The sequence below is a fragment of the Hyperolius riggenbachi genome, chromosome 1, assembly GCF_040937935.1.
Source record: "Hyperolius riggenbachi isolate aHypRig1 chromosome 1, aHypRig1.pri, whole genome shotgun sequence".
Lineage (NCBI taxonomy): Eukaryota > Metazoa > Chordata > Amphibia > Anura > Hyperoliidae > Hyperolius > Hyperolius riggenbachi.
The window spans coordinates 662,244,361-662,268,263 of NC_090646.1; the positions used below are offsets into that span (position 1 = coordinate 662,244,361).

The 23,903-nt window shown below is 47.5% G+C and overlaps 1 protein-coding gene across 1 annotated transcript in view; it reads right to left on the reverse strand.

Annotated features, from left to right (window-relative positions):
* The window catches only part of LOC137560938 (von Willebrand factor A domain-containing protein 5A-like), a 178,610-nt gene that overhangs the window by 18,036 nt on the left and 136,671 nt on the right, over window positions 1-23,903 (reverse strand). Inside the window, exon 17 of the mRNA XM_068272130.1 lies at window positions 10,866-11,023. Within this exon, the coding sequence (XP_068128231.1) occupies window positions 10,866-11,023 (158 nt within the window). The remainder of the gene's footprint in view (window positions 1-10,865; window positions 11,024-23,903) is intronic.

A 23,903-nucleotide genomic window follows, 5' to 3' on the forward strand; every position in this document is an offset into this window, starting at 1 on the left:
AGGAACTAGACAGATCAGAAGGATCCACAGCACTAGCGCAAGGCGAGTGCGATCCAGGTAGACAGAACAGAAGGATCCACAGCACTGGCGCAAGGCGAGTGCGATCCAGGTAGACAGAGTAGCAGAACAGAAGGATCCACAGCACTAGTGAAAGTGACTAGCGCGATCCAGGTACAGAGTAGCAGAACAGAAGGATCCACAGCACTAGCGAAAGTGACTAGCGCGATCCAGGTACAGAGTAGCAGAACAGAAGGATCCACAGCACTAGCGGTAAGTGGCTAGCGCGATCCAAGGAGACAGAACAGAAGGATCCACAGCGCTAGCGCAAGATGCTAGTGCGATCCCAGTGAGACAGATCAGAAGGGGCTACCAGTAACAACCGATGTTCCGGTTAGCACCCAGACACACAGAACGACTTCCTATCGACCACCGCTGGGACAGGACAATCGCAACAGAACAAACAAACAGATAAGCAATCTTAACTGCACTAAGAAAACCTGCCTAGTGCAGTTTTCCAGGAATTACTCTAAGATAACTTCAACAAGAAGTAGCATGGCTGACACTCTCTCCAGGAGTGTTACACAGGACTAAATCCTTATGACCAGCCAAGCATTGTGGGAAAGACATAGTACTTATAGTACACGCCTCCAATGAATGTGGCCAGGCAATTTGCATGACAACGTATGCAAATTCCTCTGCAAGCACAAGCTGCAAAACTGACAGAAGCTCTTCTTTCCAGAGTCCTGCAGCATGCAAATCTAAACAATGGTCAAAAAGCTGCCTGCCTGCACAGGCAGCTAAGCGGATTCTCACACTACCCCCCCTTCTAGGGTCGAATTCCAGACGACCCTCAAAACTGATATCTCCAAACCATTTTAACAGAAGACTCATGAAGGTCGGGACAGCCCGACAAGGTCCAATTCCAGAGTCAGTCCACCCGAAACCGACCTCATCGGAAACAGAAGCCACCGAAACATGCCCATCAGCACTACAAGTCTCAGCGTAACACCCATCAGGGCTGTGGATACCAGAGAGGAAGCCATCGACACCCTCCAGACAATACCCACCACCTTCCAAGGAGCGTCCGAAAATACCAAACTTGCCACAATACCTGTTCGAAGTGTCCCTTACAACACAAAAGCCACCGTTGATCTTATCCAGGGTACCATGCAAAATTTCTCCCGGAATCTCTCAGAACCTTTTGAAGCTCCACAGAGATCCCAAGAGGGCAGAACAATCACCAGGCTCACATGGAGAATTACCAAGAACCCCCATGGAACCAATGACAATTCCGGATTCAGAATTACGAGGACACCCATCAAGATCAAGACTTTCAGGGACCACTTCTGGGCATGCAAGCAGGCAGGCTAAATCAGAACATGTCTCTACCAAGGAAGCATCTGAGTATGCTGGTAACCGAGGCACACTTGGGCTTTCTGTGTCACAGAGCACACTGGGGTACACCAGCACAGGAGAAACCTCAGGACATGTCGGGGAACTGCCAACCTCAGAGTCCAGCACGACCAGACCAAAACCAGTACCGGGCAGAAAATCATCACGAGTAGAGGTCACGGGTACTGGTATTTCAAAAGAAAACTCGGTCTCAGGCTTAGAGATCTCAATGACTGTAATGGTATCTGACAGAAATTCATCATTGACTACCCATGACTGAAGCTCCACCAGAGCTGAAAAGGTAGCCAGCAAGGCAGCAATGCCCACGGAAGAGGGTAACACCTCAGAAGGACTTGGGGGGCAGGAGACATCTCCCACAAGTTCTGCACCCTTTGGGAGGAACTCGGAGACCTCCAGAACATCAAACAAGACCTCAGGAACATCATTTTCCAGGTTTTCTAAGCAGGATTCTGAAGTATTCATGTTACAGGGCTGAACATTAAATAGCTCCTGCAGGCAGGGCAGATGTCCCAGGAATGGTTCCACCATAACCTGAGACTGAACTTTATCATAATTAGCGGGATGTACAGGAATATTTACTGGAACACACACTGACTCCCTAACTTCATTCTCACTGTACCCAGAATTCTGTGTGGCAGTCAAACTAGCTTGTAACCCTAAAACTGCAGAAAAACAGGTGAGTATAGTGGCAATACCTAGACGAGCCTCTAGGGACACTGCAGGGGATTCTAAGCAAGGCCACATTGACTCATCCAGAGTACAGGGTGCAGAATCAGCACTTCCCTCAGAGCAAGAAAGGGGCTCACAAACGTCAGTGTGAAAGGAAAACATGTTTTCATTCATGGTACAGGGCAGGTTCAGAGAAAGCGTCTCTGAACAAGGCAAAGAAGGTTCAGCATCAGATTCGCAAAACCGAAGCGCTGTCTCACTCTTAGATTCGGCTAACAATGTTGAATACGAGGAATCAGAACGCAAAACTTGCGAATCAAAACTCACTTTAGGTTGTGAAACTGATGCTTCTATAGCGCAAACCTCCGCGATCTGCGGAGCAGACTGCAAGGCATCTAGGACCGAAACACTGGAGCAACTGTCATCAGGCAACGGGTCCTTACAGGCGTGAACAGGGTGAGACAGAGACTCATTTGCAGAAGAAATAGTGACATCAACAGGATAAACTTTATTAGGCATATTAATTTTACTTTTGACGCTGCATAGTCGAGAAATTTTCCCCATAGCAGGGTCACAGACGGAAGATCTCAAAGATCAAAGATCCTTGAGGAAACCGGCAGACTCATGCCGATCACAATCTGCAAGAACATCCGAGAAACAGGCATCAGATCGCACAGATTCAAACTGCACACTGTCAGGAGAGAATCCTTCAGGATTCGCACAGGAATCAACCACAGTGGCACACTCATTCATTTCAGATTGCACAAAGTCAAGACTCTCATGCTTTACCCCAGAAAGGCAGGAACAATCATCCGACAACGATGTCTCTTTATTGGAATCAATTGGTTGGTGTGTGTGCAACTCATCCAAAATCGTCTGCCACACATAGATCACCAGATCCACATCATCCTTGTCACATTCATCGGAATCAATCAGAAGGTACATAGAATCGAAACAAGCATCCAAGACATCCTTGCTTTTTGCGATGTAAAAATCGCAAAAGGCTTTCCAATCAAAATTGAATTCCTCCAGCAAGGCCCCAACATCCCAGGAAGCAAATGGGGGTTCAAACAGGCCAGTATCCAGATAATCTCCATATGGGTGGAGTTCAGTAACAAGAACAGATTTTTTAACTTCTTTAATATAGTGTGCGATCCTACCTATAGCAGGATCCACATAGGCTTTGGATTGGGGCAAAAAACCTGGAGATTGAGCAACATCATTATACACATCATTAGGGAGTGTTTTATTCAAATGCATGCGCTTTTTAGTTTTTTCCTTTTTTGCAACTTTGCATGTCTGCTGTTTAAAACCTGAAGTGGCAACAGACACATTGAACTGATTGTCATACTGAAAAGTTTTGCATGGAAGGGAAAGATCAGCTGACTTATCAGCAGCTACACACTCAATCAGAACAGGTGGTGAGCCAGGCAGTTTAAACCAGTGAGAGAATATCACTGCAAGAAACTGATACAGATTATCATTCCAAGAATTGGTTTTTAGCACATCATATGCCCAGGTGAACAAATCGTCTTTTAAGAGCACATAGGCAAACAGAAGAGCCGATGTGGAAGGATCAGAAATCTGAAAGGTGGGATTCAGGCAAAACCTCACACATTCAGAAAGAAATTCCGCCTTGGTCTCTGAATTTAGCCTTTTAAAGCTCTTAAAGACACAGGACCCAAACTCGACAAAATCGTACAAATCAGAAATTCCGTCTACACTGGGGTTTTGGGTTGGGCTGGTCATACTGTAACGATTGTGGAACTTTCTCCGTGATCAGCGCACAACGCGTGCGCTGATACGGCGGAAATCCTCCACAAGCGTATAATTGCAGGCACCCAGCAAAAGGTGCTACGCACCCGTAGAGGGAAATTCCTGTCGGCAGATGGCGCTGGGGAGTGCAGAGGAACCAATCCTCTGTACCTCCACAAATGCCAGACAGGAATTGTACGAAGCGCAGAACGCAATCGCAAGAGAGGCGATTGCGAATGAGAACGAGCAAAGGGACAGGGTGTATGTGTGTGCGTCAACCTAGTCGCCACCCTGCGACAGTGCACACACAACAGCAGATATGAAATAGGAACGCGATCGCGAGAGGTGCGATCGCCAGACGTGACACAAGGCAGATCAGAACAGAATACGAGGTTAGCAAAGGCACAGCAAATAATACAATGAGAATAACAAGGAAAATAACAAACGCGAGCTGAACGCGAACACCGCACTCATTCGCAACAGTGCACGCGTTCGTGCGCGTTCTTCGCGTGTTACGCACAACAGAGACAAGCACGCCTAACTAACCAAAGACAGACAAACACGAAACAGAGAATGCGAGCGCTTGCTTAACGGTTACCTCACAGAGCCTACAGCAAGCGTTCGTATCAGACAAGACAGACAAACGTGAAACAGGAACTAGACAGATCAGAAGGATCCACAGCACTAGCGCAAGGCGAGTGCGATCCAGGTAGAGAGAACAGAAGGATCCACAGCACTGGCGCAAGGCGAGTGCGATCCAGGTAGACAGAGTAGCAGAACAGAAGGATCCACAGCACTAGTGAAAGTGACTAGCGCGATCCAGGTACAGAGTAGCAGAACAGAAGGATCCACAGCACTAGCGAAAGTGACTAGCGCGATCCAGGTACAGAGTAGCAGAACAGAAGGATCCACAGCACTAGCGAAAGTGACTAGCGCGATCCAGGTACAGAGTAGCAGAACAGAAGGATCCACAGCACTAGCGGTAAGTGGCTAGCGCGATCCAAGGAGACAGAACAGAAGGATCCACAGCGCTAGCGCAAGATGCTAGTGCGATCCCAGTGAGACAGATCAGAAGGGGCTACCAGTAACAACCGATGTTCCGGTTAGCACCCAGACACACAGAACGACTTCCTATCGACTACCGCTGGGACAGGACAATCGCAACAGAACAAACAAACAGATAAGCAATCCTAACTGCACTAAGAAAACCTGCCTAGTGCAGTTTTCCAGGAATTACTCTAAGATAACTTCAACAAGAAGTAGCATGGCTGACACTCTCTCCAGGAGTGTTACACAGGACTAAATCCTTATGACCAGCCAAGCATTGTGGGAAAGACATAGTACTTATAGTACACGCCTCCAATGAATGTGGCCAGGCAATTTGCATGACAACGTATGCAAATTCCTCTGCAAGCACAAGCTGCAAAACTGACAGAAGCTCTTCTTTCCGGAGTCCTGCAGCATGCAAATCTAAACAATGGTCAAAAAGGCAGCTAAGCGGATTCTCACAGTATGTATGTATGTATGTATATATATATATATATATATATATATATATATATATATATATATATATACACACACACACACACACACATATATATATATATATATTTTTTTTTTTATATAGGTAGGTAGGTGCTGCAGTATGCAGTATGGGTTAGGTAGGTAGGTGCTGCAGTATAGATTAGGTAGGTAGGAAGGTGCTGCAGTATAGATTAGGTAGGTAGGTAGGTGCTGCAGTATAGCTTAGATAGGTAGGTGCTGCAGTGGTGGTGGGAGCGGGCATAATAGTAATAACTCACCTTTCTTCAGCAGAATAGCCGCTCTCACGCTGCTTCAATGTACTTCCTTTCCCGGCATCTGTCTCAGTAACAGCGCCCCCTGTGTTGTCATACGGAACATCATCACAGGGGGCGCTGTTACTGAGACAGATGCCGGGAAAGGAAGTACATTGAAGCAGCGTGGGGTCGGCTGAATGAAGGTGAGTTATTATTATTATACCCGCTCCCACTACCTCTGCGCCCAGCTCCTGCCGCAACAATCCAGCGCCCCGGGCGATTGCATGTATCGCACGCCCATAGAAACGGGGCTGCTGCTGTTCACAAACGCTGTCCATCTAATGATTAGATTAGATTCTAATCTGACTGAGCTGGAGCTGTTTTGCAAAGAAGAATGGGCAAGGATTTCAGTCTCCAGATGTGCAAAGCTGGTAGAGACATACCCTAAAAGACTGGTAGCTGTAATTGCAGGAAAAGGTGGTTCTACAAAGTATTGACTCAGGGGGCTGAATAATTATGCACACCCCACTTTGCAGTTATTGATTTGTAAAAAATGTTTGGAATCATGTATGATTTTCGTTCCACTTCTCATGTGTACGCCACTTTGTATTGGTCTTTCACGTGGAATTCCAATAAAATTCATGTTTGTGGCAGTAATGTGACAAAATGTGGAAAACTTCAAGGGGGCCGAATACTTTTGCAAGCCACTGTAAATGTATACGTTTTTTCCTTTGAACTTTTAAAATTGATTTTCTCTAAAAGTATAAGGTCTTTTTGAAAAGGTTTTTCCTTTTGTTCTCACTGTACTTCTTAACATTCCCGTGCATATTTGGTGTTTCTGGCATTTAAGGGGGCTTTGTTATTAACCGTTAAAGTCGGTGGCAGTTGGAACATTTCCGACACTCAGTAGAGATCTTTAAAATTGATTTTCTCCAGAAGTATAAGCTCTGTTTTTCCTCTTGTAGTCAGTGACCCCCTCCACATAGCCTGCAAATTTGGTGTTTCTACTATGTAAGGGGGCTTTGCTATTAACCGTTAAAGTCGGCGCCATTAAAGTCTATGGGAAAAATGCAAACCCAAACTTTTTGGGAAAAAAATTTGCGGTTCACATCGAACGTGAATCGCTGAGGTTTGCCCGAACAAGTTCACCGGCGAACCGTTCGGGACAACTCTCTAGTGGTAGAGGAGGTGGCACAGCCAATGGCGTAGCTTAGGAGCCCCGTGCGAGTTATACATGGGCCCCCCCCCCATGCACTCTATACATAACAATTCATACGGAGCACCAAAACCTGCCAATGGCAACCACAGTATTAGAGGTGCAAGAAGGGGATGGGAACAGCTTGTTAATGATTATTATCATTCAAAGTATCTATAGAAGTGATTATTACAAGCACAGGACCAATAGAGAGTTAATGCTGCAGTTGAGGGAGGGCCCCTCTGGCCCAAGGGCCCCGATGCGGTGGCTACCTCTGCAACCCCTATTGCTATGCCACTGGGCACAGCATTGGAGGGGTCAAGGTGGAGGAGTCAGCACAGTGGAGGAGGGGTGGTGCTGGGTGAGGTGGCACTAGTGCCGATAATTTCCACAGCCTGCTGATGAAGGAAGCTGATATTGAACCCAAACCAAGCATTTCATCGACAAGTGACACCAAATCCACCTGCTTCACCTTTAAGAGCACAGAAAAAAATCCCCACAAATCGATCCTTAAAACATTGGAGAGGTGTTAGTGGAGAAGGCAGCACAGAGTAGGAGGGGTGGTGGTTTTAGAAGGCAGCACAGCCAAGGAGGAGTTGTGGTGGAGAAGGCAGCACAGCGGAGGAGGGGTCGTGGTGAAGGCAGCACAAAAGAGAAGGGGTGGTGGTTTTAGAAGGCAGCACAGCGGAGGAGGAGTTGTGATGGAGAAGGTAGCACAGAAGAGGAGGGGTCATGGTGGAGAAGATAGCACAGCGGAGATGGGGTGGTGGTAGAGGAGATGGCAAAGCATTGGAGGGTCGTGGTGGAAGAGTCAGCACAGCAGAGGAGGGGTCGTGGTGGAGAAAGTAGCACAGCAGAGGCGGGGTCATGGTGAAGAAGATAGCACAGCGGAGGAGGGGTGCTGGTAGAGGAGGCAGCACAGCATTGGAGGGGTGCTGGTAGAGGAGGTGGCACAGCATTGGAGGGGTCATGGTGGAGGAGTCAGCACAGTGGAGGAGGAGACGTGGTGGAGAAGGCAGCACAGCGGAGGAGGAGTTGTGGTGGAGAAGGCAGCACAGCGGAGGAGGAGTTGTGGTGGAGAAGGCAGCACAGCGGAGGAGGAGTTGTGGTGGAGAAGGCAGCAAAGCGAAGGAGGGGTTGTGGTGAAGGCAGCACAAAGGAGGAGGAGATGTGGTGGAGAAGGCAGCACAAAGGAGGAGGAGATGTGGTGGAGAAGGCAGCACAAAGGAGGAAGAGTTGTGGTGGAGAAGGAAGCACAACAAAGGAGGAGTGGTGGTAGAGGAGGTGGCACAGCATTGGAGGGGTCGTGGCGGTGGAGGAGGCACAGTGGAGAAGGGGTGGTGCTGGGGGAGGTGGCAAAGCGCTGGTGGTGGGGTGCTGGAGGAGGCGGCACAGCATTGGAGGGGTGGTGAAGGAGGTGGCCCAGCATTGGAGGAGTGGTGCTGGAGGAGGCAGCACAGCGCTGGATGGATGGTGGTGGAGGAAGCGGCACAGCATTGGAGAGGTGGTGGTGGAGGAGGCCACACAGCATTGGATGAGTAGTGGTGGTGGAAACAGCACAGCATTGGAGGGATATGTCTGTTTCCCAGCAGTGCCTGCTGGCCTGTTTCCATGTTGGAGTTGTGAAATTGGGATAACCACAAACTGTAGATACAGAACACAGATCAGTTACCAGGTAATAATTGTGGACTTAATGATAACCAGTAAGTGTGGCTCAGGATAGTGGATGAGTGGTGGTGGGGAGTTTCGTTTCTCCAAACGCAAGCATGAAGCTTCCCAAAAGTTGTTGATGCTTTACCAATGCGAGAGTCTATTTCTTTGCTATTGGATAATGCAGATGTTGTTGTTGAGCCAAGATAACAAAAATGATCGACAACTTCAAGAGTAGCACCGTCCAGCGTGATGTTGGGCTTCTGGTCTGTTCATCAGCAAAATACTTTCCACATGCACTGCCTAAGATCTATTTTGGGAGTCACATGGAAGGACAAAATGAGCAGTGAGTCTGTTCTCTTGAAGCGTAGTCTTCTCTGTTTGAGGATTGCCATGATACTGGTACACAGTATCAAGGCAATCCTCAAACAGAGAAGACTCCGCTGGCTGGGTCATGTATTTAGAATGGACCCAGAAAGATTACCTCGACAGGTTCTGTTGGGTCAAATTGCACATGCAAAAAGACCAGTGGGACGACCTATGCTTCGACCCAAAGACTCTTGCAAGTGTGACATGGATTGCTTTGGCGTTAATACCGGAGGCTGGAAGAAAAGGGCTGAAATTTGATCATTATGGCGTCAAGACCTAAGTACCTGCACTAAAAGACACAACGAAGTCTGTTTCAAAAATTTTAAGCAGAAAAGACTTTGCAGCCCTTCAGTTGCACTGACTGATTCACATTTTATCTGTGACAAATGCGGCAAGAAATGCCGTGCTGCTATCGGCTTATTTAGCCACAAGCGAAGATGTGGCAACACTAACAAATGATACCCACACACGTAGCAACAATCATCTGAAAAAGATGTGGTGGCCAATGATGGTGGTGGGGCGCTAGCAGTTAGATATTTCTGCAGTAATAGGACCTCTAAGTACATGCCCACCAAGTTGATCATCCAGATACAAAACTACCTGTTAAGAATAGTGCGGTCACCTCTGCAGCGGGAAGCGGCGCGGCCGCCGCTTCCACATCTGACATCACCACGGCTGCTGCCGTATCTTCACAGGCGCCTCGCGCAGCCTCCGGCAGGACAGGTCTTTCAGCGTCACATCAGCTCAGGTCAGCACGCTCGCGCACGGAGCGTCAGGACCTTTATGCGCTCAGGAGGCGGGTCAGCTGACCTGCCGGTCGGCTGACATCAGATCGCTGTATCTCTCTGCTGATTGGTTGGGCTGCTTTGGGTGGGACGTTTGGAATTACTGGTCTGTACTTAAGGCTGGGGATGTCAGTGCTTCATTGTCTGTTGTTGCTGAAACTTTGCAGTGAAAGCTCTCAGACCTTAGTCAGATCCATGTGTGCTTTGATCCAGCAGGACCCCGGGTATTTCACACTAGATTAGAATTTATATTGTATTGATTATTTGCTGTGACTCTTTGCCTGTTCTTGACTCTCCTTTTGCCTAACGATTCTGTACTTCCGCCAATCTGATCTGTTGCCGACCTCTGCCTGAATACTTACGCTGATTCTGTCTATCGATTCTGTACTTCTGCCAAGCTGATCTGTTGCCGACCTCTGCCTGAATACTTACGCTGATTCTGTCTAACGATTCTGTACTTCTGCCAAGCTGATCTGTTGCCGACCTCTGCCTGAATACTTACGCTGATTCTGTCTAACGATTCTGTACTTCTGCCAAGCTGATCTGTTGCCGACCTCTGCCTGAATACTTACGCTGATTTTGTCTAACGATTCTGTACTTCTGCCAAGCTGATCTGTTGCCGACCTCTGCCTGAATACTTACGCTGATTCTGTCTAACGATTCTGTACTTCTGCCAAGCTGATCTGTTGCCGACCTCTGCCTGAATACTTACGCTGATTCTGTCTAACAATTCTGTACTTCTGCCAAGCTGATCTGTTGCCGACCTTTGCCTGAATACTTACGCTGATTCTGTCTAACGATTCTGTACTCCTGCCAAGCTGATCTGTTGCCGACCTCTGCCTGAATACTTACGCTGATTCTGTCTAACGATTCTGTACTTCTGCCAAGCTGATCTGTTGCCGACCTTGCCTATCTGACCACTCTCCCTCTAGTAGACCCCTGCCACTAGGGGCCACTACTCTTCCACTAGTGGGCCCTTGCCACTGGGGGCTTCTACTCTCTTGTGCTACTGAATATTACTGTGCACCAAATCACTGGTATTACACATTTGAATAAAGTATACTGACTATTGTGCTGAAAGAGCTGATCTCTACTGATCATTACACTACCTAGAAGGCATTTTGACTTCCCTTCTCTTTATATGTGTTTTTTATCCTTGGAGCGTAATGAGTGTATGTTTGTGGCTTTTCCAAAGTGGTTGGTTGGTATAACCATCATGCAACTGATCAATGTAGTTGGTGACAATACCTGGTTGGGGATTCTATCCACCTCTGATATTTCCAGGATAGACCAGAGTTCGGGGACCAGGCTCCAGGAACCATTTGCATTTTGGAGGGAGATCAGGCGCCCCAGAGCTGAGGTCTTCGATGGTTTACATGGTAGGTTATCATACTTTCCCATAGTACCTGAGTAAAGGGAAAAAAATAAAAAAGTTAATGCTTAGGTCCAGGCCAGTGACAATTTCACGTACCCTGCCAAAGTCCTGCAATCTACTGAAACACATTACAGCTGTAATAAATACTGATTTTGGATTTGGTCACATGATCACAATTTCCCAGATCTTTATTCAAATTATGCCATCTAGGAGGAGGGGCTGTGTGTATAGCCAACAAGTAGCCCCTGCATGTAATTCAGGCTGGGAATGGGTGCGGTTTTCTAGTTGTTGCCTACAGCCAATCACAACACTGGTCTGTGAGTGGGATTGCTGAGCTCTATCTTATAAAAAACACCACTTGCTTTGCAGATAACTCAGCCCCATCATGCTTTTTAACAGCAGCCCTGTTACTAGGGGCAGGCGAGGTAGGTGTCCGCTAAGGGCGCAGTGCAGAAAAGGGGTGCAATACAGGATGGGGGAGTTCTTATCTACTTACTGTATCTAGCTTCACTCATGATTGATCTATCCTTTTATCTGTTCATCACATGATTTATCTCTATTTATTTGTCTTCACTCATGATTTATTTCTCCTTATCTGTTTATCTCATACATTCTCTCTCTTTGTCAGGCCCGGATTTACAGCACAGGAGCCTATAGGCACAGATGTCCTGGCACCCCAGACTCCGCCCTCCATGAACCTACAAGTTGCCCAGCTGTCACTTCTCTCTTACTTCCCCTGCCCATCATAGTTACAGGTGTCCCTTAGCATTAGGTAGTCAGTGTTAAGTAGCTAGTGGTGCCCTCTGAAGGGAGATCTCGTAAGTGGAATGCCAAGACTTGGATTAGTAACCTCTCATTCACGCTCTGCTCAGGGCTCTGCATAGGGAAGGAAGGAGGCACTAGGGGGGGTGAGACGCCGTTCCGTCATAGGGGAGGGGAGTGAGCTGTCTTTCCGTCATCAGGCGCCTGTAGGCACGTGCCTACAGTGCTTTTTGGTAAATCCGGCCCTCGTCTATGTAGTTGAAAAATAAGTAACGTTAGATGATTCAAGAGAAAAGCTTTGTGAATCAACACTCTTGTCTGTTCTTCTCTTAGGCTATGTTCTCATTGGTGCGTTGCGGTGCAGCATAACAGACACTATGTAACGCGACTTTTCGCACTGCAATGCACCAGTTATGCGACGTTCATGGTGTGGCAGGTGCGTTGCAGTATAACAGCAGGCGGCCTCCCAACTCACTGCATGCAGTGCATTACCACAGAACACGCGCCCTAACAGTGACAGTGAAGCATGCTTTTAATGAACTGTATGTAAGGCAGCACGTGGATAATGGGTGGTGCTTCCAGGGCTGGATTTACCATAAGGCACTGTAGGCACGTGCCTAGAGGCGCCTGACGATGTAAAGGCAGCTCAGTCCCCTCACACAGCGCCTCCCTCCTTCCCTATACAGAGTCCTGATGAGAGTGTAAATGAGAGGTAAGTCACCCAGATCTCAGCATTCCACTGACCAGATCTCCCTTCAGTCAGGGGCACCTCTAGCTACCTAATACTTCGGTACTCACCTCTAGCTACTTAGTATTAGGCAGCCAGAAGTACCCTCAATATTATGGAGCACCTGTAGCCGGAGCCGGGACAAGGTCCTCCAGCACCCAAGGCTGACACACCAAAGTGGGAATGATAGGTAAGTGAGTTGCGCGCCCTGAGGCCAGAGCCTCTCTCGCCTCTGCCTCGGCCCTGCCTGTAGCTACCTATGACGGGCAAGGGAAGTAAAGGAGAAGTGACAGCTGGGACAGCCAGCACACTTGTGGTGCGATTTGTGTGGGTTTGTAGGTTCATGGAGGGCGGAGTCTAGGGTGCCAGGACATCTGTGCCTATAGGTTCCTGTGAGGTACATCCGCACGTGGTTCCCTCCTTCTGGTTCTGTTGCGTTCCTGCTGTTACAGGGAAAGCAACACCCACTGTTACTCTAACTATGATCTATGTAAAAATTTTCTAAATACTCAACATTGACAAAGTACCAAAAAGACGTAAAAAAAGTGATATAGAAGTTGTTAATTATGAATTTAAAGGGAAGGTCCAAGCAAAATAAAAAAATGAGTTTCACTTACCTGGGGCTTCTACCAGCCCCATGCAGCCATCCTGTGCCCTCGTAGTCACTCACTGCTGCTCCAGTCCCCCGCTGGCAGCTTGCCGACCTCGGAGGTCGGGGGGCCGCATTGCGTACATTTTTACGCATTCCCACTAGTGCAGGAACATTAACACATACATTTTTACGCGTTACTGGTTCAATGCGTACATTTTTACGCATTGAACCGGTAACGCGTAAAAATGTATGTGTTAATGTTCCTGCACTAGTGGGAATGCGTAAAAATGTATGCAATGCGGCACGCCGACCTCCGAGGTCGGCAAGCTGCCAGCGGTGGACTGGAGCAGCAGTGAGTGACTACGAGGGCACAGGATGGCTGCATGGGGCTGGTAGAAGCAGAACTAGCTGCCGGCGGGGGACTGGAGCAGCAGTGAGTGACTACGAGGGCACAGGATGGCTGCATGGGGCTGGTAGAAGCAGAACTAGCTGGCGGTGGGGGACTGGAGCAGCAGTGAGTGACTACGAGGGCACAGGATGGCTGCATGGGGCTGGTAGAAGCAGAACTAGCTGACGGCGGGGGACTGGAGCAGCAGTGAGTGACTACGAGGGCACAGGATGGCTGCATGGGGCTGGTAGAAGCCCCAGGTAAGTGAAACTCATTTTTTTATTTTGCTTGGACCTTCCCTTTAAGCAATGTATTTTCTTTTTGCTTGGAGAGTGCTGAAAGACATAAGGGCCCTACTGCAATTAACTTTTTCACCTGAGTTTTTTCCTACGAGATAATCTTTCAACTTGTTTTTTATAAAACCTTTTCAGCACTTTGCAATTGAAAAAGAACCAAATAAATAAATGAAAATGCACTATCAAAATTATTGAGTATTTTCACACTTTCTGGTGGTTTTAAAAGCACTTTATTGACAAGGGGCTTGATTCACTAAACTGTGATAACTCAAATATCACACCTTATCAAAGTTAACACGCCTTATCAGAGTAGCATAGCAAGTGCGATGACCTTATGCCTGCTAATTGGCCCTTAGCCCCTGCGGGCTTGTAGCGCTCACTATGCTACTCTGATAAGGCGTGTTAACTTTGATAAGGTGGGATATCTTTGATAAGGTGGGATATCTTTGATAAGGTGTGATATCTTTTGATAAGGTGTGATATCTTTGATAAGGTGTGATATCTTTCATAAGGTGTGATATCTTTCATAAGATGTGATATCTTTGATAAGGTGGGATATCTTTGATAAGATGTGATATATTTGATAACGTGTGATATCTTTGAAAAGGTGGGATATCTTTGAAAAGGTGGGATATCTTTGAAAAGGTGGGATATCTTTGAAAAGGTGGGATATCTTTGATAAGGTGGGATATCTTTGATAAGGTGTGATATCTTTGATAAGGTGTGATATCTTTGATAAGGTGTGATATCTTTAATAAGATGTGATCTCTTTGATAAGGTGGGATATCTTTGATAAGGTGTGATATCTTTGATAAGATGGGATATCTTTGAAAAGGTGGGATATCTTTGATAAGGTGTGATATCTTTGATAAGGTGTGATATCTTTGATAAGGTGGGATATCTTTGATAAGGTGGGATATCTTTGATAAGGTGGGATATCTTTAATAAGATGTGATATCTTTGATAAGGTGGGATATCTTTGATAAGGTGTGATATTTTTGATAAGGTGTGATATCTTTGATAAGATGTGATATCTTTGATAAGGTGTGATATCTTTGATAAGGCGGGATATCTTTGATAAGATGTGATATCTTTGATAGGGTGGGATATCTTTGATAAGGTGTTGTAACGTTTGCGGAATAATCTCCGTGATCAGCGCACAGGACGTGCGCTGACACTGCGGAAATCCTCCACAAGCGTATAATTTGAGGGAACCCAGCAAACGGTGCAACGCACCTGTAGAGGGAAATTCCTGTCGGCAGATGGAGCTGTGGAGTGCAGAGGAACAGATCCTCTGCCCTGCCACAGACGCCAGACAGGAATTGTACGAAGGGAAGAAACGCAGAGCAAGATAGCCCTGAAAGAGAAAGATCAAAGAGACAGAGGGTATGTGTGTCCACCAATCTAGTCGCCACCCTGCGACGATGAACACAACCATGAAGACCAGGTGAGAAGGCAATCGCCAGAGATGGAGATTGCTAACAGCGACACAAGACCGAATAAGCACAGATGAGGAATGTATGTATGTCCACCAATCTAGCCGCCAACCTGCGACGGTGGACACACAACAGAGGAAACCAAGTGAGAGCGCAATTGCAAGAGAAGCGATTGCGAAAGAGAATGAGCACAGAGACAGAATGTATGTATGTGCCCCAATCTAGTCGCCAACCCGCAACGGTGCACACACAACAGCAGAAACGAAGTAGGAATGCAATCGCGAGAGAGGCGATTGCCAGAGGTGACACAAGGCTTAAGCAAGACAGGGCATGAGAGTAGCAAAGGCACAGCAATCATACAATGAGAAGCTAAGGAAAATAACAAACTAAACTAACTAAACACGAACACCGCACTCATTCGCAACAGCGAACGCGTTTACTGCGCGGTCTCCACGTGTTAAGCACAACAGAGACAAGCACGCCTAACTAACCACCAACAGACAAACATGAAACAGAGGACGCGAGCGCTTGCTTAACGGTTACCTCACCGAGCCACCAGCAAGCGTTCGTATCAGACCAGACAGATACACGAAAACAGGAACAAGTGAGAGATACGATCCACTGCTCTTTCCGCCAGAGCAATCGCGATCCAAGTAAGGCAACAGAGCTAGCAGGATCCCCTGCTCTTTCCGCCAGAGCAAGTGCGATCCAAGTATAGCAAGAGAACTTAGCAGGATCCTCTGCTCTTTCCGCCAGAGCGAGTGTGATCCAAGTATAGAAACAGAGCGAGCTGGATCCACAGCTCTTTTCGCCAGAGCAAGTGCGATCCAAGTACAGCAAGATAGACAGAACAGGCAATACAAATAATACAATCCTGACTGCTCTAGCAAGTGCTCTAGCAAGGATGCCTAGCGCAGTCCCAGGAATTACTCTAAGCTAATCTTCAAACAATAAGCATGGCTGACACTCCAGGAGTGTTTCACAGGACAAACCCTTATGACCAGCGAAGTACTGTGGAATCACATAGTATATATAGAGCCACAAAAGATGCATAGAGCGCTCCATAGTGTAAAACCATACAAAAGTTTAATATGCGCAAGTAAAAGTGATACTCACAAAATAAAAGATACAATCTGGCTCTTAGATAGCCTGCAGACACCTCTGTCCCTCTGATGGAGTGGGCACCGCCAGGCTGTGGCCAGCAGCGTGGCGTCCGATGTCCGGGAGAGTCCTCTCACTGGAGGGGGGCGTGTCCGCTGTCACTACGTGCCTCTAGCGTGATGACGCGTTTCGGCATCACTGCCTTCGTCAGATCACGCTAGGGCACTGGGCACGATGAATTAAAAATACATAACACCTCCCCTCTAGCTGTGATGTATGGCTGTGGGCGGGGAGGGAAGACTCACACATGTGGGGCGGGTTTTGGCCTACATGAAGGATCGCGTCATGTGCGTTCCCGGCCCGGATGTTTCTTTCTGGATGATAAAAAAAAAAAAACTTTTTTCTTGTCGTTTTTAATAATCAATTTAATAATAAGAATCTGAAGCCTACGAATAATAACAGCATACTGAGGCTTTGATCAACTAGTTTTAAATTCCCCATATTAAATTTAATTGTACTTCTATATTCCTTGTGCTGCTTGCTAAGAGAACCTGCAAGTTGCATAATATTGACTTCTGCTAATTTTATCCTACCATATGATAGATGATGCGTATACAGTCAGTTAAGAATGAATTTGTATGTCCGCATACAGCTATGGCAGCAGTCTGAAACGTTCGTATTAGGAGCGTTCTCATTGCGGCCATGGCAACCAGGGGCGGAGTAAATTATCATCCAGAAAGAAACATCCGGGCCGGGAACGCACATGACGCGATCCTTCATGTAGGCCAAAACCCGCCCCACATGTGTGAGTCTTCCCTCCCCGCCCACAGCCATACATCACAGCTAGAGGGGAGGTGTTATGTATTTTTAATTCATCGTGCCCAGTGCCCTAGCGTGATCTGACGAAGGCAGTGATGCCGAAACGCGTCATCACGCTAGAGGCACGTAGTGACAGCGGACACGCCCCCCTCCAGTGAGAGGACTCTCCCGGACATCGGACGCCACGCTGCTGGCCACAGCCTGGCGGTGCCCACTCCATCAGAGGGACAGAGGTGTCTGCAGGCTATCTAAGAGCCAGATTGTATCTTTTATTTTGTGAGTATCACTTTTACTTGCGCATATTAAACTTTTGTATGGTTTTACACTATGGAGCGCTCTATGCATCTTTTGTAGATCTTTTTTGTCCGTCTTTTACCCTATTGGAGAGCGGCTCTATGGTCACCTATTGATCACGCAAGCGGAGTAGAAGGTCTATTGGAGCGCTAGACGTTTTTTTTTTTTTGTTACTATATATAGAGCCAGCCTACAAAGGATGTGGCTAGGCAATTTGCATGACAAATGTATGCAAATTCCTCAGCAGCAGCAAGCTGCAAAACTGACAAAAGGTCTCTTTTCCAGAGACCTGCAGAATGCAGACCTGAACAGTGGTCAAAAAGCTGCCTGCCTGCGCAAGCAGCTGAGCGGATCATTACAGTACCCCCCTCTAGGGTCGGATACCAGACGATCCCCTAAACTGATATTAGCAAAAGACTCTAACTGAAGACTCATGAAGGTCGGGACAGCCCGACAAGGCCCAATTCCAGAGTCAGCCCACCCGAAACCGACCTCGTCGGAAGGAGAAGCCACCGAAACATGCCCATCAGTACCACAAGTCTCAGTGTAACACCCATCAGGACTGTAAATGCCAGAGAAGAAGCCATCGACACCCACCGAGCCATGCCCACCACCTTCCAGGGACCGTCCAAAAATACCAAACCTGTCACAATACCCATTCGAAGTGTCCCTTTCCACAAAGCACCCACTGCTAATCTCATCCAAGGTACCAGGAAATATTTCTCCCAGGATCTCCCAGAACACTTTGAAGCTCCGCAGAGATCCCAGGAGGGCAGAACGATCACCAGGCTCACATGGAGAACTATCAAGAACCCCTATGGAACCAATGACAATTCCGGATTCAGAATTACCAGGATAAGCATCAAGATCAGGGCCTTCAGGGACCACCTCTGGGCATGCAACATCAGAACAGGTTTCCACCGAGGAAGCATCTGAGCAGGCCGGCAACCAAGACACACTTGGGCTTTCTGGATCACAGAACACATCGGGGTACACTAGCACAAGGGGAACCTCAGGACACGTCGAGGAACTGCCAACCTCAGAGTCCGTCACGACAAGACCAAAACCAGAACCGGGCAGAGAATCATCACGAGCAGTGGTCACAAGCACTGGACTTTCAAAATAAGGCTTGGACTCAACCCTAGAAATTTCTGAGACTGTACTGGTATCTAACCCACATTCATCATTGACTACACAAGACTGAAGCTTCTGAAGAGCTGCAACAGTAGTCAGCACAACAGCAATGCCCACTGAAGTGGGCAAAACCTCAGACGGATCTGGGGGGCAGGAGTTATCTCCTAGAAGTTCTGCACCCTTTAGGAGGGACTTGGAAACCTCCAAAACATCAACTAAGACCTCAGAAATGTCATTTGCCAAGTTTTCTATGAAGGGTTCTGAACTATCCATGTTACAGGGCAAAATATCAGATACATTTTGCGGACAGAGCAATTGTCCCAGGGATGGTTCTGCCATCCGCTGAGACTGAATTTTCTCTTCATGAACCGGATGTACAGGAATATTTACTGAAACACACACTGACTCCCTAACTTCCATCTCATTGCACCCAGAATTCTGCGTAGCAGTCAAACTAGCTTGCAACTCCAAAACTGCAGAAAAACAGGTGAGTATAGTAGCAATACCTAGACGAGCCTCTAGGGACACTGCAGGAGATTCTAAGCAAGGCCACATTGACTCATCCAAAGTACAGGGTGCAGAATCAGCACTTTCCTCAGAGCAAGAAAGGGACTCACAAATGTCAGTGCGAGTAGAAATCATGTTTTCATTCATGGTACAGGGCAGGTTCAGAGAAAGCTTCTCTGGAAAAGACAAAGAAGCTTCAGCATCAGATTCGCAAAACCGAAGCGCTTTCTCACTTAGTGTTGGGCGAACAGTGTTCGCCACTGTTCGGGTTCTGCAAAACACCTGTTCGGGTGATGTTCGAGTTCGGCCGAACACCTGATGGTGTTCGGCCAAACTGTTCGGCCATATGGCCGAACTAAGAGCGCATGGCCGAACGTTACCCGAACGTTTGGCTAGCGCTGTGATTGGCCGAACGGGTCACGTGGTTCGGACCCGAACGTGCTCTGATTGGCCGAACGGGTCACGTGGTTCGGGTAAATAAATACCCGATCCACGTCATTTCTCCGCCATTTGTCTGTGGGTTTAGCTTTGGGTAGGCAGGCAGGGTAGTTCTCTCTCCAGCCAGGCTAGCCAGGGTCCCCCGGTCATTGTGTCGCTGCTGGGAATAGTAGTACACCGCTCACCCACACTATATAGCATTGTGTTTACTGCCACTCTGTGTGTCTGCTGGGAACAGTAGTACACCGCTCACCCTGTATAGCATTGTGCTCTGTGTCGCTGCTGCTGGGAATAGTAGTACACCGCTCACCCACACTATATAGCATTGTGTTTACTGCCACTCTGTGTGTCTTCTGGGAACAGTAGTACACCGCTCACCCTGTATAGCATTGTGCTCTGTGTCGCTGCTGGGAATAGTAGTACACCGCTCACCCACACTATATAGCATTGTGTTTACTGCCACTCTGTGTGTCTGCTGGGAACAGTAGTACACCGCTCACCCTGTATAGCATTGTGCACTGTGTCGCTGCTGGGAATAGTAGTACACCGCTCAGCCTCCACTGTATAGCATTGTGTTTACTGCCACTCTGTGTGTCTGCTGGGAACAGTAGTACACCGCTCACCCTGTATAGCATTGTGCTCTGTGTCGCTGCTGGGAATAGTAGTACACCGCTCACCCACACTATATAGCATTGTGTTTACTGCCACTCTGTGTCTCTGCTGGGAACAGTAGTACACCGCTCACCCACCACTGTATAGCATTGTGCTCTGTGTCGCTGCTGGGAACAGTAGTACACCGCTCACCCACCCACCACTGTATAGCATTGTGCTCTGTGTCGCTGCTGGGAACAGTAGTACACCGCTCAGCCACACTATATAGCATTGTGTTTACTGCCACTCTGTCTCTGCCGGGAACAGTAGTACACCACCACTGTATAGCATTGTGCTCTGTGTCGCTGCTGGGAACAGTAGTACACCGCTCAGCCACACTATATAGCATTGTGTTTACTGCCACTCTGTGTCTCTGCTGGGAACAGTAGTACACCGCTCACCCACCACTGTATAGCATTGTGCTCTGTGTCGCTGCTGGGAACAGTAGTACACCGCTCAGCCAGACTATATAGCATTGTGTTTACTGCCACTCTGTGTCTCTGCTGGGAACAGTAGTACACCGCTCACCCACCACTGTATAGCATTGTGCTCTGTGTCTCTGCTGGGAACAGTAGTACACCGCTCACCCTGTATAGCATTTTGCTCTGTGTCGCTGCTGGGAATAGTAGTACACCGCTCACCCACCACTGTATAGCATTGTGCTCTGTGTCGCTGCTGGGAATAGTAGTACACCGCTCAGCCACCACTGTATAGCATTGTGTTTACTGCCACTCTGTGTCTCTGCTGGGAACAGTAGTACACCGCTCACCCACCACTGTATAGCATTGTGCTCTGTGTCGCTGCTGGGAATAGTAGTACACCGCTCACCCACACTATATAGCATTGTGTTTACTGCCACTCTGTGTCTCTGCTGGGAACAGTAGTACACCGCTCACCCACCACTGTATAGCATTGTGCTCTGTGTCGCTGCTGGGAACAGTAGTACACCGCTCACCCACCACTGTATAGCATTGTGTTTACTGCCACTCTGTGTCTCTACTGGGAACAGTAGTACACCGCTCACCCACCACTGTATAGCATTGTGCTCTGTGTCGCTGCTGGGAACAGTAGTACACCGCTCACCCACACTATATAGCATTGTGTTTACTGCCACTCTGTGTCTCTGCTGGGAACAGTAGTACACTGCTCACCCACCACTGTATAGCATTGTGCTCTGTGTCGCTGCTGGGAACAGTAGTACACCGCTCAGCCACACTATATAGTATTGTGTTTACTGCCACTCTGTGTCTCTGCTGGGAACAGTAGTACACCGCTCACCCACCACTGTATAGCATTGTGCTCTGTGTCGCTGCTGGGAACAGTAGTACACCGCTCAGCCACACTATATAGCATTGTGTTTACTGCCACTCTGTGTCTCTGCTGGGAACAGTAGTACACCGCTCACCCACCACTGTATAGCATTGTGCTCTGTGTCGCTGCTGGGAACAGTAGTACACCGCTCAGCCACACTATATAGCATTGTGTTTACTGCCACTCTGTGTCTCTGCTGGGAACAGTAGTACACCGCTCACCCACCACTGTATACCATTGTGCTCTGTGTCGCTGCTGGGAATAGTAGTACACCGCTCACCCACCACTGTATAGCATTGTGCTCTGTGTCGCTGCTGGGAATAGTAGTACACCGCTCACCCACCACTGTATAGCATTTCTGTACTGCCACTGTACTGCTGCCAGTCAGCGTGTACTTTAGGGATAAGTGAAATGAAGAAGAAATCCTGTGAAAGAGGGAGGGGCAAGGGAAGAGGTGTTTCCCCTGACGGTTCACGTACAGGCCACAGTGGAGCACCGAAGAAAACCCACTCAATACCGCCCATGTTGTCCAGGAAATCAACCCTCACAAATCCAAAAGAACAGGACCAGATAATTAATTGGATGACCTCTCAAGCGTCCAGCAGTGGGTTAAGCAGCACCAGCACATCACGCACGAGGTCCGAGTCCTCAGCCAGTTACAAGGAGCCAGTGGGCACAAACCTGACACAACCGGCAGCGACACCACTAGTGATGCTCGGATACCCCTTTTTATAATTCGAGTTTGGTTGAATTCGAAAAGTAAATTATTTGAATTCGGTCGAATATTCGAGTCGAATATTTTTTACTATTCGATTCGACCTCGGACTTCGACCTCACTATTCGAGTCGGTATTCGAGCTCATTATTCGAGCTGACTATTCGAATTGGCCTTAAATAGCTTCCAACACTTGTTTTGAGGGTGAATGATGCAAGAAACATCTTTTTTTCCAAGTAACAACAGCAAGTAATTATGTTGGGATGTTCCTTTAAAAAAAAAAAAAAAGGTGGAAAGAGAAGTTGTGTCCAAAATGTTGTTCAGTACTGTATATACTTCTTCTTCTTCTTTATCTTCTATATCTTCTTCTTCTTCTTCTATATCTTCTTCTTCTATATCTTCTTCTTCTTCTTCTATATCTTCTTCTTCTATATCTTCTTCTATATCTTCTTCTTCTTCTTCTATATCGTCTTCTTCTTCTTCTTCATCATCTTCTTCATCTTCATCTTCTTCATCATCTTCTTCATCTTCATCTTCTTCATAATCATCTTCTTCTTCTTCATCTTCTTCATCTTCTTCTTCTTCATCTTCTTCATCTTCTTCTTCTTCTTCTTCTTCTTCTTCATCTTCTTCATCTTCTTCTTCTTCATCATCTTCTTCTTCTTCATCTTCTTCATCTTCTTCATCTTCTTCTTCATCTTCTTCTTCTTCATCTTCTTGATCTTCTTCATCTTCTTCTTCATCTTCTTCTTCTTCATCTTCTTCTTCTTCATCTTCTTCATCTTCTTCTTCATCTTCTTCTTCTTCATCTTCTTCTCCTTCTTCTTCTTCTTCTCCTTCTTTTTCTATATCGTCTTCTTCTTCTTCACTTATTTCTCTTCTATATTTTTTTTTTAAAGAAATGCAACTATTTTTGAGCGTAATAAATAGCTGGTTGCGCACGCATGTTGGAAGCGCCATTGTATGTGCTCCCTGGCAGTGGAAACACACAGACAGCAGGAGGTAAATTCAGCAGCAGGAGGATGAGTGTGTGGCAGCAGGCAGTCAATGAGGCAGGCAGCGTGACATAATAGCCCTGGTACCTAGCGGTGATACCAGGGCTGTAAATAAACACAGCAGGAGGTCCCAGACAGCGGTCGTGCAGCCCACATCGTGTCCAATACACAACTGGGACAACACAGTTTTCAACCCGGGCACCTCAGAAAAATTAAACCTTTTTTTTTTTTTTAATGGTTTATTTGTTTTGTTTTTACAACAAATTACACAGACAGATATAGCTATTGTTTGACGTAATAGCTGGTGGCAGAGTGGCAGCAGAAGGTAATTCTGTGTACCCTGGCAGTGGGAAACACAGACAGACAGCAGAAGGGCAGTACACAGCAGCCCACTGTAGGTGTAAAATGTGTGGCTGCAGGCGACGTAATAGTCAAAGTGAACCAGGCTGGCTTAGTGAGCAGGAGCCAGGAGGTGGTAAAGGGTGGTAAGGCACATTAACGATGGTTCTTCAGTTCATGTCCCCCTCTCGCCGACAACAGGGGCCAGGAACTCGCCTTCCACCCACGCCTGGTTCATCTTGAGAAACATCAGTCTGTCCACAGACTTGTGAGACAGACGTGAGCGTTTCTCGATGACCACGCCACCAGCTGCACTGAAGCAGCGCTCGGACAGCACGCTGGAAGGGGGACAGGACAGCACTTCCAGGGCGTACTGCGCCAGCTCGCTCCAGATCTCCAGGCGCTTG